The 15,013-nt window shown below is 40.2% G+C and overlaps 1 protein-coding gene across 3 annotated transcripts in view; it reads left to right on the top strand.

The window, feature by feature from the left end:
* The window catches only part of ttc28 (tetratricopeptide repeat domain 28), a 53,781-nt gene that overhangs the window by 1,530 nt on the left and 37,238 nt on the right, over positions 1-15,013 (top strand). For all 3 annotated transcript variants that reach the window (XM_072454297.1, XM_072454296.1, XM_072454295.1), the window contains exon 2: positions 445-804. In XM_072454297.1, the coding sequence (XP_072310398.1) occupies positions 445-804 (360 nt within the window). The remainder of the gene's footprint in view (positions 1-444; positions 805-15,013) is intronic.

Below are 15,013 nucleotides of genomic sequence, written 5' to 3'. Positions count from 1 at the left end.
GAACAGACTTTAGCTCAATTTTGCCATTATCCTTCTTGATCTCTCTGTGGAATTCAGCCATAATAAAATATTCACTGTACAGTTTTTCCTAATAACAACTTAAAATCTGAAATGCACTGTTATTTGGAGGGACAGGCTTAGAGTACTGCAGTATGATGCTGGATGAGTAAAAATATACGACAGCACAATGATGACCCTTTTCTGGTTAATCAATATCACAGTCCAGTAATCTAAGCAATATGGATTTTAATGATGAAAATGTAATATTCTTTGGTGAAATATTACCAGGGGCCTTATTCAAGTGGTGTCATACCTGGTGATACCGGTTTTAGTATATATTTTTTCAAACAACCCTAATACATACACAAATAGACAGAATTATACACTAATTGCCTTGTTAGAATATACCATTTAGCACCCTAAATGTTGTTCTCCCCCCCGCAGTTCTCCTTTCTTGGCTCCCGCTCCAACAGCAAGACCAGTGGTGCCCAGTCTTCACCCTCTTCCTCCTCTTCATCCCCGGTGCCGCCAACCCCTGCAGTTAAAAAATCTGATTACCAGTTCTCACCTGGTCTTGGCTTGAACAAAGCTGAATTCCTAGAGAGAGTCCGCCGCAGTAACCAGGCTTGCCAGCAGGGAGAGTATGCGTTGGCTGTTCAATTATATAGCGAGGCCCTTTCCGCGGACCCCCAAAACTGCATCTTGTACAGTAACCGCTCAGCCGCCTACCTCCGCCTTGGCCAGTACAGCACCGCCTTGGACGACGCAATCAAGGCACGACTCATCAATCCCAAATGGCCAAAGGTAAGAGGCTAAGGCGATATTGTGTCACTCCAAACAACTGTGTAAAGAAAGGGGAGGCAGCAAATGGAAGTGGGTGTGAAGATGGGACTTTATCTGTATTTCAGTAGTAGTAGTAGTAGTAGTAGTAGTAGTAGTAGTAGTAGTAGTAGTAGTAGTAGTAGTAGTAGTAGTAGTAGTAGTGTGTTTAGTTAAATGTAAGATGTAAAGTCTTAATGCACATCCCTACACTGATACAAGTTCATCAGGTCAACACGCTCAGAATCAGGTGTGTGAGGAAGGAAGTTGTTTTTTCCTCATTTCCACTGTACAGTCATGTCACACACTTTGTTGTAGCTGCCAGGTTTATTTTATATAGGGTAGAACAGAGCATGGATTGGTATTGTGATTAGGATTGTGTAGGGTTAGATTTCGAATCAATGTTTTTATAGTAGGATTTTGTACAAAGTTTGCATTTCAAGCGCATCTAAGAGCTTTATATTTGAGAGAAGGCTGAATATGAACCGCTTAACATTTGAGATTATGTTTGTTATAGTGCTGTACTGATATACCAGGCTGATATTGGCTATTGGCCTTAAAACTCCAGCACAGATTGATATTTTGTTTGGGCTGATCAATTGCTTAAACAACACATAAAATGCAAATTGACTTTTTTTTTAAACTTCAAATGTTATACCATTGCTCCTTCATCAAAAACATACCTGGAGTTGTATTTAGCTTCATTCACGCAAGTTTGATGAATCCTGTTTCGAAAGTCCTCTCCCTCTGAGTGTCAAAAACACATGTCATATTCTACCTATGATGTGGCTCAGAGATATTCTCTGCTGTTTTTAGGTCCATGAATTATCACCAGACTCATACTGAACCTTTCTGCCATGAAATCACGATCATTATAACTGCGTGGCTGCATTAGCATGTCAGAGGGAAGCTAGCATTTGTTTCTCTCTCCTATAAGTTCCTCTGTAGCCAGTAGATGGAGCTCAAATGTGAGTGCCTAGCACAGGATAAGCCTGTATACGAGTAATATGAGTGATATTTTTTCCTTTCTAAAACATGAGATGCCAAAGTAAAGGTACTCAGAAGCAAGTTTCAAGGTAAATACCAATACTAATAATTCATCATTATTTCAAAGAAAGACATACCGTTTTTTTTTTTAAACACATTGGTGCAATAATGGCACTACACAATATATGACTTTGACCGCTCCCTTATAAGTTAGTTGTAAGACAGTGTTATGGATGTCTGAACATAATCCTACTTTTATACTGTAGGCTAGTGCTATGTAAAGGCAGTGGGAGTGTGCGGTGACTGTTGGTGGGGCAAGTATACTTTGGGTGGTCATTAAATTTTAAATCAACATTTGCACACAAAAGTGAAAAAAAGTGAAAATCACATGGTCTTGAACTTATGTTCCCTGCGCAAAAGACAAATGCTTGGCTTACTGAGTTAAACTGCATGCTTTAGATATGGACTCAAGTGTCACTTTAAAGCTCAATTTCATTACACAATCTATGTGATAAATCTCTGCCTGTATTTCTAACTTACATCTAATCATTGTTCATGTGAGCCTTTGCTGCAACTCAGCTGTGATTGAGCTCCTCACCCTAGCTCTAATGAAGCGCCCAGCCCCCCTGCGGAGGAAACTCATTTCAACCACTTGTATCCACAATTTCCACAATGGGAAAATTTTCAAAAAAATTGCCCTACATATTGGTCCATAATTATCGGCAGAGCTGATCGGCCATCAGGGGCTGTGGATTGGCTTTGGCCATAAAAAAAATTGGTCAATATATAATTTGTCGATATCTAAACAACAGGAATAGCAAGTTTTATACATAATAACAAGATTTGATTGTAGGATATTTTGCTGTTTGCAGAGAAATAATGTTTGTTAAATAATTGTAGTCTTTGTGACCATTGAAATTGCAGTTTAGATTGGATTGATTTTGATTCTTGTGGCTCTGGTAAAAGGTGAACAGTGGAAAGGGGAACATAGTGTTAAAAGTATTTCAGAGGGGAAGCCGAGATCGGCCTGGTCTGGCTGTGTGAGAGCAGGGCCATGCTTGTCCCTCTGCACTTCCTCTCTCTGTGGAGGAGAATTGTCGGAAGGGCTTCCTGGGTTGGGAGTGTGTGAGTGCATTGCTGTTATTTTGTTTTTCAAAGCACAGCTAGCCTTGGCCTGAGTTTTACGCTTGAAGACAATACCAGAAACAGCATTCCTCCATGTGTGTGTATGTGTGTGTGTTGTATTTGTTGGGCTTGTTGTGGGTCAACAACAGGGTCATTTCTAATGAACTACTTGTAAGAGTCTGTGTGTGAGCAATAGAGCAACAGTTACTTCTGCTTGAGTGGACTTTTTCTGCTTTTCACTTAGCTTTGTCTTCACTCCCCTTTCTGCTTTCACTATTGCTACCACTGCCGACTGCTCTCTTGCCCCAAGAGGCACTGTAGCCCAAATGGATCAATGCAGCTTGGTCATGGGAACGGGGGCATTTTCTGCCGGCACATTCCTTTGAAAACTCTGAAAAAATGTTTGTTTTTTGGCTGTGTTTTAGTCAAGTAAAAAAATAAAAATAAAGTAAAGTACCTGTTTTCTATTGCTAAGATATTTGGTTGGCATTACATAGGCCAGCACAGTTTTAAGACTTCTTTATGACATTGTAACAAGTAGACTCTTGATTACTGTAAGTCAAGCTGATATAATAAGAAGGCCATGTTGAGAAAGTACAGCCATTACAACAGTAAAAGCCCCCAAAAGCTCTGATTTTGATTAAAAGAGAGGCCAAACAGATGGCAGCCCGCCTGTTTACACTGACGGACACAAAGTCTGTCCCAGTGTTCAAACTTCCCCTGTTATTAAAAAAACTAAATCCCTGTGCTGCTCACATTTTATCCACACACATGCAAAATGTATATTATATACATGGTTTTATCATTCTTCATTTTTTCATGTTGCACTGAATCACCAAAGCAAGTTCATGTTTGTGAATTCTGTTCATTAGCAATGGCAATACATCTTTTCTGATTCTGATTCTTATTCTGAAAATACCAAACACAGCCTGCCAGCACCAGTGAGCACACATGCCCTCAGAGATGTGTTTGAGCTGCTCCTCTAAAGGATATTTATGATTCACTGCGCCAAAGTAGTCCAGAGTTGACATGAGGTTGTGCAGATGCTGTATTCAGAATGTGGCCCCAGGCTGGGCCAATAGGTTAATCCAGATCTTAACTAGGGCTACATGATCATGTGAGAAGAGCAGGGGGATAGCATACATTTTGTGGACACTTTATAATTGAGCATAGATGTGCGAGAGCAAACTAATGACTTCTACATACACTCTATGTTTAAAAACATAAATAAATGATAGATGTCATCCACAAAAAAAATCACTAAATTATAGTTGTAGAAAAAGCTTCAGTTGTAGTCATCTGGACTCAGTTAGAAAAATTAGACGTTTAGACTAAATTAGAATGTCAATATGTTGTTTGCTTCATTGTTTTTGTGTAAAGCCCTGTTAAGCAACAAGTGTTTTGATATTGGGTTATACAAAAATGTATTTAATTGATGTTGGAGTGTTACTACAGTGCTACTATAGTTGCCCACTAGAGGGTAGCTCTGACACATAGCTTAAAGTTGGCTTCTGCTTTTTTTTCCACATAATCATCCATACCATTTGAAAGTTCCAAAGGCACCAGTGTTTCAAAGATTCAAGATTTCTTTCAATAAAACATTACCTAGCTCTACCTCTTAACTTGCTATTTCGTGTGCCATTTATCTATAATTTGATGCATCTGCTGGGATCCACCAAGCTACAGTAGCTAATTATTTTACCTGTATGTTAAGTGAGCCTAATTGTTTCAATTGGTAATTGATAGATACAGTATGCTGTTCTTTCTCAGCCTGCATTGCTGGCTCGCTTCTACACTCCACTTTCATTAAGACACTCACAATGTGCTTGTTCAGCACACATTCTGACTGCACTGCTGGGATCTTTTTCACTCCTTCTATATCCTCACAGTTGGGTGTCGGAGGTGTTTGAAGGGAGAGAATTGCAGAGGAATTGAAATGATAACTGGAAGATAATGAACGAGTGAAAGGCTTGGAGTGCCTTCGCTTGAACATGAGACTGTAAAATGTATAGGTCACAGGAAATAGATTTAGGTCTGAAGGACTAAGAAGCTTTTAAGTTAACAGCAATTTGATATCAAATAAAGATGATCAAATGTAAAATGTGCTGTCAGAGATGAAGGATGATGAACATTTACATCCTTCAGGACTGTAAGCGAGCCACAATCAAAGACAACAAACAAAGTTAAAGCAGCACCACGCAAGCTTACTTGGAATGTTTAAGGCAAACTAAGAACATCTCCATGGCGACAAGCAGGTGGCAGATCCTCCACCAGAAAAGTTATGAGTCAAGTTTGTGGAGAAACAAGCCCCTTCCCAGCAAGAGTCTATGATTTTCAAGCTTTTCTAGACTTATTTAAGTCTATTCTTTGGCTGAAATCTTACACGATGGGGTTTTAAGTGCCACAGCATTTCAGCCTGTCAGCTCGTATAAGTACTTAGTATATGGCTGGATAGTACTCTCACCTTTGACATCCACATCAACACAGTACTAGTTAGACCAAGAATAAGCTTTCTTTATCGAAATGATTCACTCACTTTGCTTCAAAAACCCTCAAACATGATCTCATCTTTCACAACTGTATCCGCTTTGTCACTAGTGCTCCTTTTAATACTTATCGTGTGAACTATATTCTGTCTAGGGCTGTAACAAGTAATCGATAATTGATATAATTGTCAACTAATTTAGTAATCGAATAATTGTTATCTGGACTATAAACTTCAAAACAAGATGTGTGAGAGAAGATTTATGACTCGCACAAAGCAGTAATTACATCAAAATGACACAGAACACATGTCATTTTAAAGTTTTTCATCATAAAACAATTGTAGAATACTCTATCAGGACGTCAAATCTTATTGTCAGGCATTTCACGTTCTATACAACTAATCGATTAATCGAAAGAGTAACTTCATTCACGCAGGTTGCTGCATTGGTATAATTTCATATATACAAAGCTATCATTTGGTAAAAACCCTCATTATCTTGGTTCCCTCCTTCAAATTTCAACCAACATTTGTAACTTGCGTCCCACGCTTCTCTGGGTTGCTCATTATTAAATTGTTCTGCCTCCAAATGTTGAAGCTCTGTACTTTTAACTGCCTTCAAGTCCTCCTTCAGACATTCAGTTTCTGATGAGTGCACCTGTTTTTAAGTGTCTGCTGCCTCTTGACCAAGTCAAGAGGCGAATTAGTTCTCAATCGACCTACCAGGATAAATAATGGAAAAAAAATGAAAAAAGTGAACATAGTATCAACCATCACTCAAATAATCGCTCTGATTCACCATGGTTTATACAGGACAAAATCAAGGCCCACTCAAAATAACAATCAAGCACTCCGTATACAATATGCAGTTAATTCTTCTAACAATGAAAAAAGGTGCGTCAGACTATCAAACCCGTTATTAGCGCCTTCACATCAGTGGTTGCTCAGTGAGCGGGCTACATATGATACGACCTTCACATGTGTCCCGGGGGGTAGAATAGAGGAGTCTGTGCGGGAGCTTTTAAGTCCATACAATGTCAAATCTACTCTGTAATGTGCAAAACCTTACTTGTAGTGTAATATACTGTAAGTAAATCATTCAATGTTAATTGAATGAAATACGGACAAAAAAATAAAAAATATGAATATTTTGGTGACAATAATTTTTTTTACCAAGCATTTGGATTAGATTTGCTTTTTTAATAGTAGATTCTGTTCAAAGTGCACATTGTAAATATGTCAGTTTGAAAAAAGATTTGGCCTTAGCTCAGTCGTTATAGAGCACATCCACCAACTGGAATGTTGAAGCTTTTGATTCCCCTTGGACCAAATTTGACAAAACACTTTTCCACATTATTAGTAGAATTTAGAACATACACCACAAATTGGTGTAATCCCTCATTTGTGTGTATATTTGACCAAAGGAATTCCCCCTTTATAAATATATGTTACTTGCATATGAAAGCATTTATTACAGTGTATTATATTAGCATACCTTAGTTAAATGCATTGGCTCATGTCGTTCAAGGCTAAAAATAACATCAACATAATAATTTGAGCATAATTTTGAAAGGGTTTAATTATAACCGAGTCATTAAAGCTATGCAGGTCATTTGGCTGAACTGTTTGAGTGCAGACACACAGTCGACGCAGTCGCAAGTCACATCCTCCAGCCGAGAGAACAGACCATGGAGCCACTGCACACATCACTGCCAAGGTGTTTTCAGTCGCCATGTTGGCAAGACAAAGTGGTTCAATGAATGTTGTGATCCATCTTCTGCTTATCCGGGGCCGGATCGTGGGGGCATCCGTTTAAGCAAGGACTCCCAGACTTCCTCTCCACAGACACTTCTTCCAACTCCTCCGAGGGATCCCGAGGCGTTCCCAGGCCAAGTCCCCAGGAGAAACATAGTCCCTCTAGCGTGTCCTGGGTCTTACCCGGAACCTCTTTCCGGTGGAACATGCCCGAAACACCTCCCCAGGGAGGCGCCCAGGAGGCATCCGGAACAGATGCCCGAGCCACCTCAGCTGGCTCCTCATGTGTGACTGAGCCCCTCACCCTATCTCTAAGGGAGCGCCCAGCCACCCTGCGAAGGAAACTCATTTCGACTGCTTGTATCCGTGATATTGTCCTTTCAGTCATTACCCAAAGCTCATGACCATAGGTGAGGGCAGGAACATAGACTTACCAGTAAATTGAGAGCTTTGCCTTTCGACTCCTTGAACTCCTCCACCTGGGGCAAGGACTCCCCACCCACCACGAGAGGGCAAGCCACCTTTTTACGGTCGAGAACCATGGCCTTGGATTTGGAGGTGCTGATTCTCATCCCAGCCGCTTCACACTCGGCTGCAAACCGTCCCAGTGCACGTTGCAGATCCGGGTTTGATGGCGCAATCAGAACAACATCGTCTGCAAACAGCAGAGATGAGATCCTGTGGTTTCAAACTGGACACTCACCGACCCCTGAAATTCTGTCCATAAAAACTATGAACAGAACCGGTGACAAGGGGCAACCCTGGCGGAGTCCAACATGCACTGGGAACAGGTCTGACTTACTGACGGCAATGCGAACACAGCTCCTGCTCCGGTCATACAGGGACCGGACAGCCCTGAGCAAAGGGCCCCGGACCCCGTACTCCTGGAGCACCCCCCAAAGGACACCCCGAGTTACACGGTCGAAAGCCTTCTCCAGATCCAGAATGCACATGTGGACTGGTTGGGTAAACTCCCATGATCCCTCAAGCACCCGATGGAGAGTATAGAGCTGGTCCAGTGTTCTAAGACCAGGACGAAAACCAATCTGCTCCTCCTGAATCTGAGGTTCGACTATCGGTCGGATTTTACTCTCCAGTACCCTGGAACAGACCTTACTGCGGAGGTTGAGGAGTGTGATCCCTCTGTAGTTGGAACACACCCTCCGGTCCCCCTTTTTGAACAGAGGGACCACCACCCCGGTCTGCCAGTCCAGAGGTACTGTCCCTGACCGCCACGCGATGTTGCAGAGACGTGTCAACCAAGACAGTCCTACAACATCCAGAGACTTTAGGTACTCAGGGCGGATCTCATCCACCCTGCCACCGAGGAGTTTTCAAAAACCTCAGTGACTTCAGCTTGGGTGATGGACGAGTCAGCCTACGAGTCCCCAGTCCCTGCTTCCTCTACGGAAGACGTGACAGTGGGATTAAGGGGGTCCTCAAAGTATTTGTTCCAGCTCCCGACGACATCCCCAGTCGGGGTCAGCAGATCTCCACCTGCACCATAAACGGTCTTGGTGAAGCACTGCTTTCCCCTCCTGAGGCGCCGGACGGTTTGCCAGAATTTCTTTGGGGCCGACCGATTGTCCTCCTCCTACCAAGAGCAGGAAAACCGATGAGCTGACAGTTGCATTTATATGTTGATAAATAAGAATATGCCATAGTTTCTTCTAGTTTAACACGATAAAAAGCTGCTCTCTACAGGGCACAACCAATGACGTTTCGTTGTTTGTGCTGCACCCTCCAGACTAACTGCTGTTGAAATAGAAAGAGACCCATTCCTTAAGAGTCTTCTGTGTTTGAGCCACTCCCCTCTGGCATGAGGCTGACATCCATTCAAACCACAACCTCCTGCCTCAAGACACATGATAATGTTTCCACAATGTATTTTATACTGTTGCTTTATTCATATCGCATATTACAACATTTGTTTTGTCCGTACTTGTACAGATACCCTGGTCATTTCATATTTTTACTACAACAAGCAGCACACTTCCTTCTTCCGCTTATAACAACAAATGCTATTGGTTTAAATTTAGTTAAGTTAGGTAGTAGAAAAAGCTTCAGTTGTAGTCATCTGGACTCAGTTTGAAGCTTTTTCTACTATGGAACACGCCTGGACGAATGAGGGATTACACCGACTTAGTTAAGTTAGATATATTGTTCTAACCTTCATGTGATTGCCAGTTGATTTCTTAGTCTGTTTTTTTCTCACAGGTTGTAAATATGCAGTTTAATGTTTTCATGAAAAAACAATAAGCTTGGCACTAGCCATAAGCATAAACAAATAATGCACTCACAAGCTAGAACTGTTGTATTATTGATGCCCAGTGAGAAGAGCAACAGGCCTGGTAAACACAAAGGTCTCGTTGTGAATGCCCACACATTTATGGTGTTGGTGTTGGGCACTATGCATCTTTAAAGGCGACTTTTCACTTATATATTTAGTATTAAAGTTCAACATAAGTAAATCACAATTCTACATTTTGTTCATTGTAACATTGATCTAAGACGGCTTAGTAATTGAAATTGAACAATTGACTTCCTGGTCAAAACTGCAGAGCTGATAAGCCTCTTCAAAGTGGCATTTCACTGTAGAAAGCAGCAGATTTGTACATGTTATTCAGGTGTGAAAGAGGCATTGCTTCACTAACAAGGACCACGCCACAACAATGGAATATGTGAGAATATTTATTGTTCTAATAATGATGATGATGATGATGATTATGATGATGATGATGATGATAGATCAATGATAGATTGATAATTGACCTGGACAGATCTGTCCAGATGACTACAACTGAATCTTTTGTAGCCTTCTTCATTAACTTTCTCCCTCTAATGTTATTATTTTTAAGAATGGTTGCCGAATATTTTTTAACCCTTTGTGTATTATGTGAAGGCCTTCATTTTTTTCCTTCAAATTATCACAACTAAGAAGGGCATAGGGGGTAGGTGAAAACACAATTTTCTGATCACTCAAGCCTCAAATGCAGGAAAATACAAGATAACTCAAACATGCTGCAACCAATGAATGATTCAATCAATCACTTTTATTTTTTCAATTTCAGATACAAGTTCCATAATTAAAAGAAGCAACATACGGAAACAAAACACAGCAGTCAAATTAGTCCATAAAATTCAATCAATGATTGTAAAGACTCTGCCCATTGCTTTCTCACAGCAGTTTATCTGCACGAGTTCATTTGAGGGTTGGTCGGGGTCATTATAATTCCATTTTCAGACACCTCCAGGCGCTGCATGAATTTGTATTTCAAATGTCCTAGTAGTGCCTCACAGGTGGGAATGTGAGCATCCACAAACAGCTGACTGGCACTATGCCATCTGGGCATCCGCAGCAGAAGCCTAAAGGCGTCATTATAAGCCACTATGAGCCTGCGGAAGGTCCCACGTCCATAGTTCCACCAGAGAGGAGCCGTGTACAGTGGAATACAGTAGGCTCTGAACAAAGAGCACTTTACACATCTAAAAAAACATTGCCAAAATCAAAAGAATAGTCTCTAAACCAAACTTGGAGAGACTTATCCATGCGTTTGTCTCCAGTAGATTAGACTACTGTAACCGCCTGCTCACTGGTCTCTCCAAACGAGCTGTAAAACAGCTGCAGTACATCCAGAACCCTGCTGCTCGGGTCCTGACTAGAACCAGGAAGTACCATCACATTAGTCCTGTTCTCAGGTCTCTGCACTGGCTCCTGTGGCTCAGAGAACAGACTTTAAAGCAGCTCTGCTTGTGTACAAGTCTCTCCATGGCCTAGGACCAAAGTACATCTCAGACATGTTAGTGCCATATGAACCATCTCGGACTCTGACGACCTCAGGGACCGGCCTCCTGCTGGTGCCAGAGTCAGGACTAAACATGGGGAATCTGCATTTCAGTTTTATGCAGCTAAAATCTGTAACACGTCTTCATGAAGATGTGAGACAGGCCTCTACTCTGGCAATGTTCAAATCTAGCTGTGCATATGACTATTTTCTAATTTGCATTCTTCTCTTTTATGTCTTAAACTGTTTTGTGATTTCTGTTTTTAATGCATTTTGTCTTCTTTTTTGAAGCACTGTGAATATCCTTGTGTACGAATTATGCTCTACAAACTTGCCTTGCCTACTGCAGAGGAACACATACTAAACTCTCATAAACATGAGAGAATATTGCCTCTTGATGTCTCTGTCATCACTCCAACCGTCTGTTACAAAGTGACCATGGTATTTAACCTCCTTTGTGAAAACAAGATGCTGTTAGGAAAGTTAACATTTATCTTCTTTACTCCTCACATTCATGATGATTAGGGAACATCATAACATGGTTACATTTTTATAAAAGTCGATTTTGCATAGTGATTAATAGAAACTTTCACTTTCACTCAAAACTGCAGAACTTATTCTCAAGAAAAATTTAAGTTAATTAAAATAATAATAATAATTTAAAAATAATTGTTTTCATTGTCTGTACGTCGGTCCAGAACTGATTATTTGCTGGCCCCGCCTCTTTCTAGTGACATTTCACTGTAGCAAGCAGCGGATTTTATTTATTTTTATTTATGTGGTATTTGTTAACTATGTGATTCCCTGGAGTCATGACTCAAAATACAAAACATCGCTGAATGCTTATAAGATAATTATTAATATAAGACATAAGATCTTCTCTATCTAATCTTTCTTGCTATTGGTACCTGTATGATGGCTGTTATGTTTAAACTTGAGTTGCAAAAAGTAATGTTTGTGCAATATTTTATTTCAGTTTGTGCTCTGTGATCCTGAAGCTGCTCCATAGTTGAAGATCAAAACAGATTCAACTATTTAATGATTAGATTTGTTGATGTACGATTTTCAGTAAGAAGATACTAGTATCATTGCTGAACATTGTTCCGTCCACAGGCTTAAGACAATGCACTTTCCCCCTCAGTTTGTTTTAAAACAGCTCTTATACACATATGTGTAACATTCTAACTAGAGATAGTTAGGACATGACTTGGGAGGACTGGACGGCTTAATGTGAGAGTAGTGTCAAGTGCAGACCTCAGCTCTCTGGATCTCTCTGTCTTTGATGTTGGACTCAACCCAGTGTGAGTCCAGACTCTCTCTTCAGTTTAACATGCACATACAGTCTTGCACCTGCCTCACCTTGAAATACAATTTCATTCTAAAAATCTATCTGTAATATTTATAGATGACATTTTTTTTCATTGTTGAGCTGATACTTGGAAGAAGAAAAATATTTAGAAAGTTATTATTACCGATTCTGTCTCTACTGTGATACAATTTTGACCCATTTCATGGACCAACCCAATTTGCATACCTAGTATTTACACACATTGTCTTTAGGATTAGGGTCAGGGCTTAGTGACAGCTCCAAAAAACACAGAAGCTGAAGGCTAGGTCATTCATTTAGAAAGTTTGTACTATGATGTAAATAAAATAAAATCATTGTAAATTGAAAGCCATTTATTAACAATGGATGCAACTTATACAAACAAAAACTAAACAGGTTATGAGGTTAAAATGATAGAGAATTGACAGAGAATATTGTTTTCTTGATTTTAACAGCATTTCTCTCAATGCTACATCTCATCGTCTTTGTGAAATTTATGAACCAGATCTAAATGAAACATTAAGCTTACAATACATACATACATACATAGTGATTTTTTTACCATAACATTCCTGTAAAGCTACATTTGTAAAGTGAACAGATTTTTGCTTGCATGAAGTATCTATTGTAAGGTTAAGGTGATGAATCTATTAAAATAACTCGATAGGGCATTGTCGTCAGTTGAGCGCAATATAAAAACAACTTGCTTGTTTTCAGCTGACAGGCCACCTACAGGTTTAACAAAGGTCAGATTTCGTGGCAGTTTTTGCCTATTTTCAGATCATGAACTTTTCCATTCTTAAAAACTGTTTTTTTTTTTTAATTTAGCTTCGGCTTGCTCTTCTCCGCTCTAGCAACACAGCCTCGGATTGTTCTGATGAGCAAAACTGGGCTTTATGGTCCCTGCAATGACATTTCTCCTCTGCGCTTGGGGACCCAACTCCAGATTTTGATTTTAACATATGATGCATGTTTGGGTTGATGGCTGAGCCCGGAGGAACCCACCCAGACATGGCGAGAAACATGCCATGACTTTTAGCGATAGACTCATGGTTATCACTTGGCTGATGGACAAATTACTGTCAGAAATACAATTCTCCAAGCCACATTTTTGCTCTGTGCTTACATTATTTTGCATAACTCCTTGTTATGTGAAAACAATGCAGTAACACTTGTCGTCTCAATAATGAGACTATAGTGACCTCCCATAATATAATTGGTACAGTTTAATGTCCCCCCGCTCTCTCATCCCCATTTCAGGCTCAGCTGTCCTGTCTGAGAAAGCCTATGGGCCAATATATTAAATGTACGATATAGATTTGATCTATTAAGAAAATATCTGTTATGTTTGGGTTACGTCAGCTGCTCAGGACGACCACCATTAACAGAAGTGTGGCGAGACACTCGAAATGTGACAATAGATATGTTTATGCCACTGTGGAACATTCCAGGTAACTTTAATTGTACAATACAATAGGCTGGTGTCACATTAGATTTATTGTGTTCAAGAAATGTTTGTTGGTAATTAGAATATTTATCACAGTTTTAGTTCTTTTAATTTGCAGTTTGTGAACACATTTGTAGAAGTACAATGTACAGGAAGTAGACAACAGACAATTTTCATTTAACTGACCCACTTTTCTGACAGTTTAGACAATCATTCAACAAATAAAGATGTTATGTGGTATTATTGTTTGTGAAATCATAACTATCTTGTTTATATTATGGTTGCTAGGTAACAGTTGTGGGATTACCTCGACCTACGTCATATTTGCTGGCCATGTCAAACCATGAAAAATACAATTATAAACGTTTAAATATTTGTCAAACAGGGGACAAATAGGAAAAATGTTCTGAATGTGTTCACTGTATGATTTAGTGAAATGTCGTCCAACCTGTCATAGGCTCTGTTTGTGTTGTGTTTAAAGTGGAGGCTCCGTTCCCAGAGCCTCATGGTTCTTTATAATACATCAGCTCCAGTTTCAAACAGCTCTGGTTTCCTCCTGACACTGAGATGCACTGAGAATCTACCACAACGCTTTTGTATTCATTCAATTTCAATGTTTAGTCTGTATATGTAGTCTATTACTGTATTTGTGTTTATCTATTACTTTTTTCCAAGTGGAATTGTTCGTTACAACACACATGTAAGACAGCAAAGCGACACTTATTTTTGGTAATGTAAAGAGGTTTGCCTCTTCATAGATATGACTTGTAACTTGGCGTGATGGCACCACCTGCTTGTCTCCACATGGCCGTCCACTACAAATGTGACATACTGCACTCTTTAATGAGGATTAATATAATAAATATAACGGCTGATTGGCTGTGTGAAGTGTTATCTGCTGGTGAAGCTGTTTGAGAGAGAGAGAGAGAGAGAGAGAGAGAGAGAGAGACAGAGAGAGAGAGAGAGAGCAATGAGGAGAGAGAAAGAGAGAGAGAGACTGGAGCTGGAGGTGTAGCGCTGTTGGCTTGTATGTTGTGGCTCATAGGAGCAGCAGCAGACGCAGCACAGAGATGATACTTTGCGTTTACCGGCTGGAGAGATGTCCCGTTACGCACACGACATGCATTGTTCTTCTTGACTTTCACATCTTAGGAGTATTTTGGAGGCGAGAATTTGGGCTTTTGGGAATATACTGAGGATAATTTCTTCCTCTTCCACTGTTGCAAGTTTTGTCTGGGTTCAGAGGCTCGCAGCTCGGACTTGAGATGCATTTGCTTTTGTCA

The sequence above is a fragment of the Eucyclogobius newberryi genome, unplaced genomic scaffold, assembly GCF_026437365.1.
Source record: "Eucyclogobius newberryi isolate DKJ021-1_F unplaced genomic scaffold, fEucNew1.0.hap1 SCAF_2, whole genome shotgun sequence".
Lineage (NCBI taxonomy): Eukaryota > Metazoa > Chordata > Actinopteri > Gobiiformes > Gobiidae > Eucyclogobius > Eucyclogobius newberryi.
This window is presented reverse-complemented; position numbering and strand designations above follow the sequence as displayed.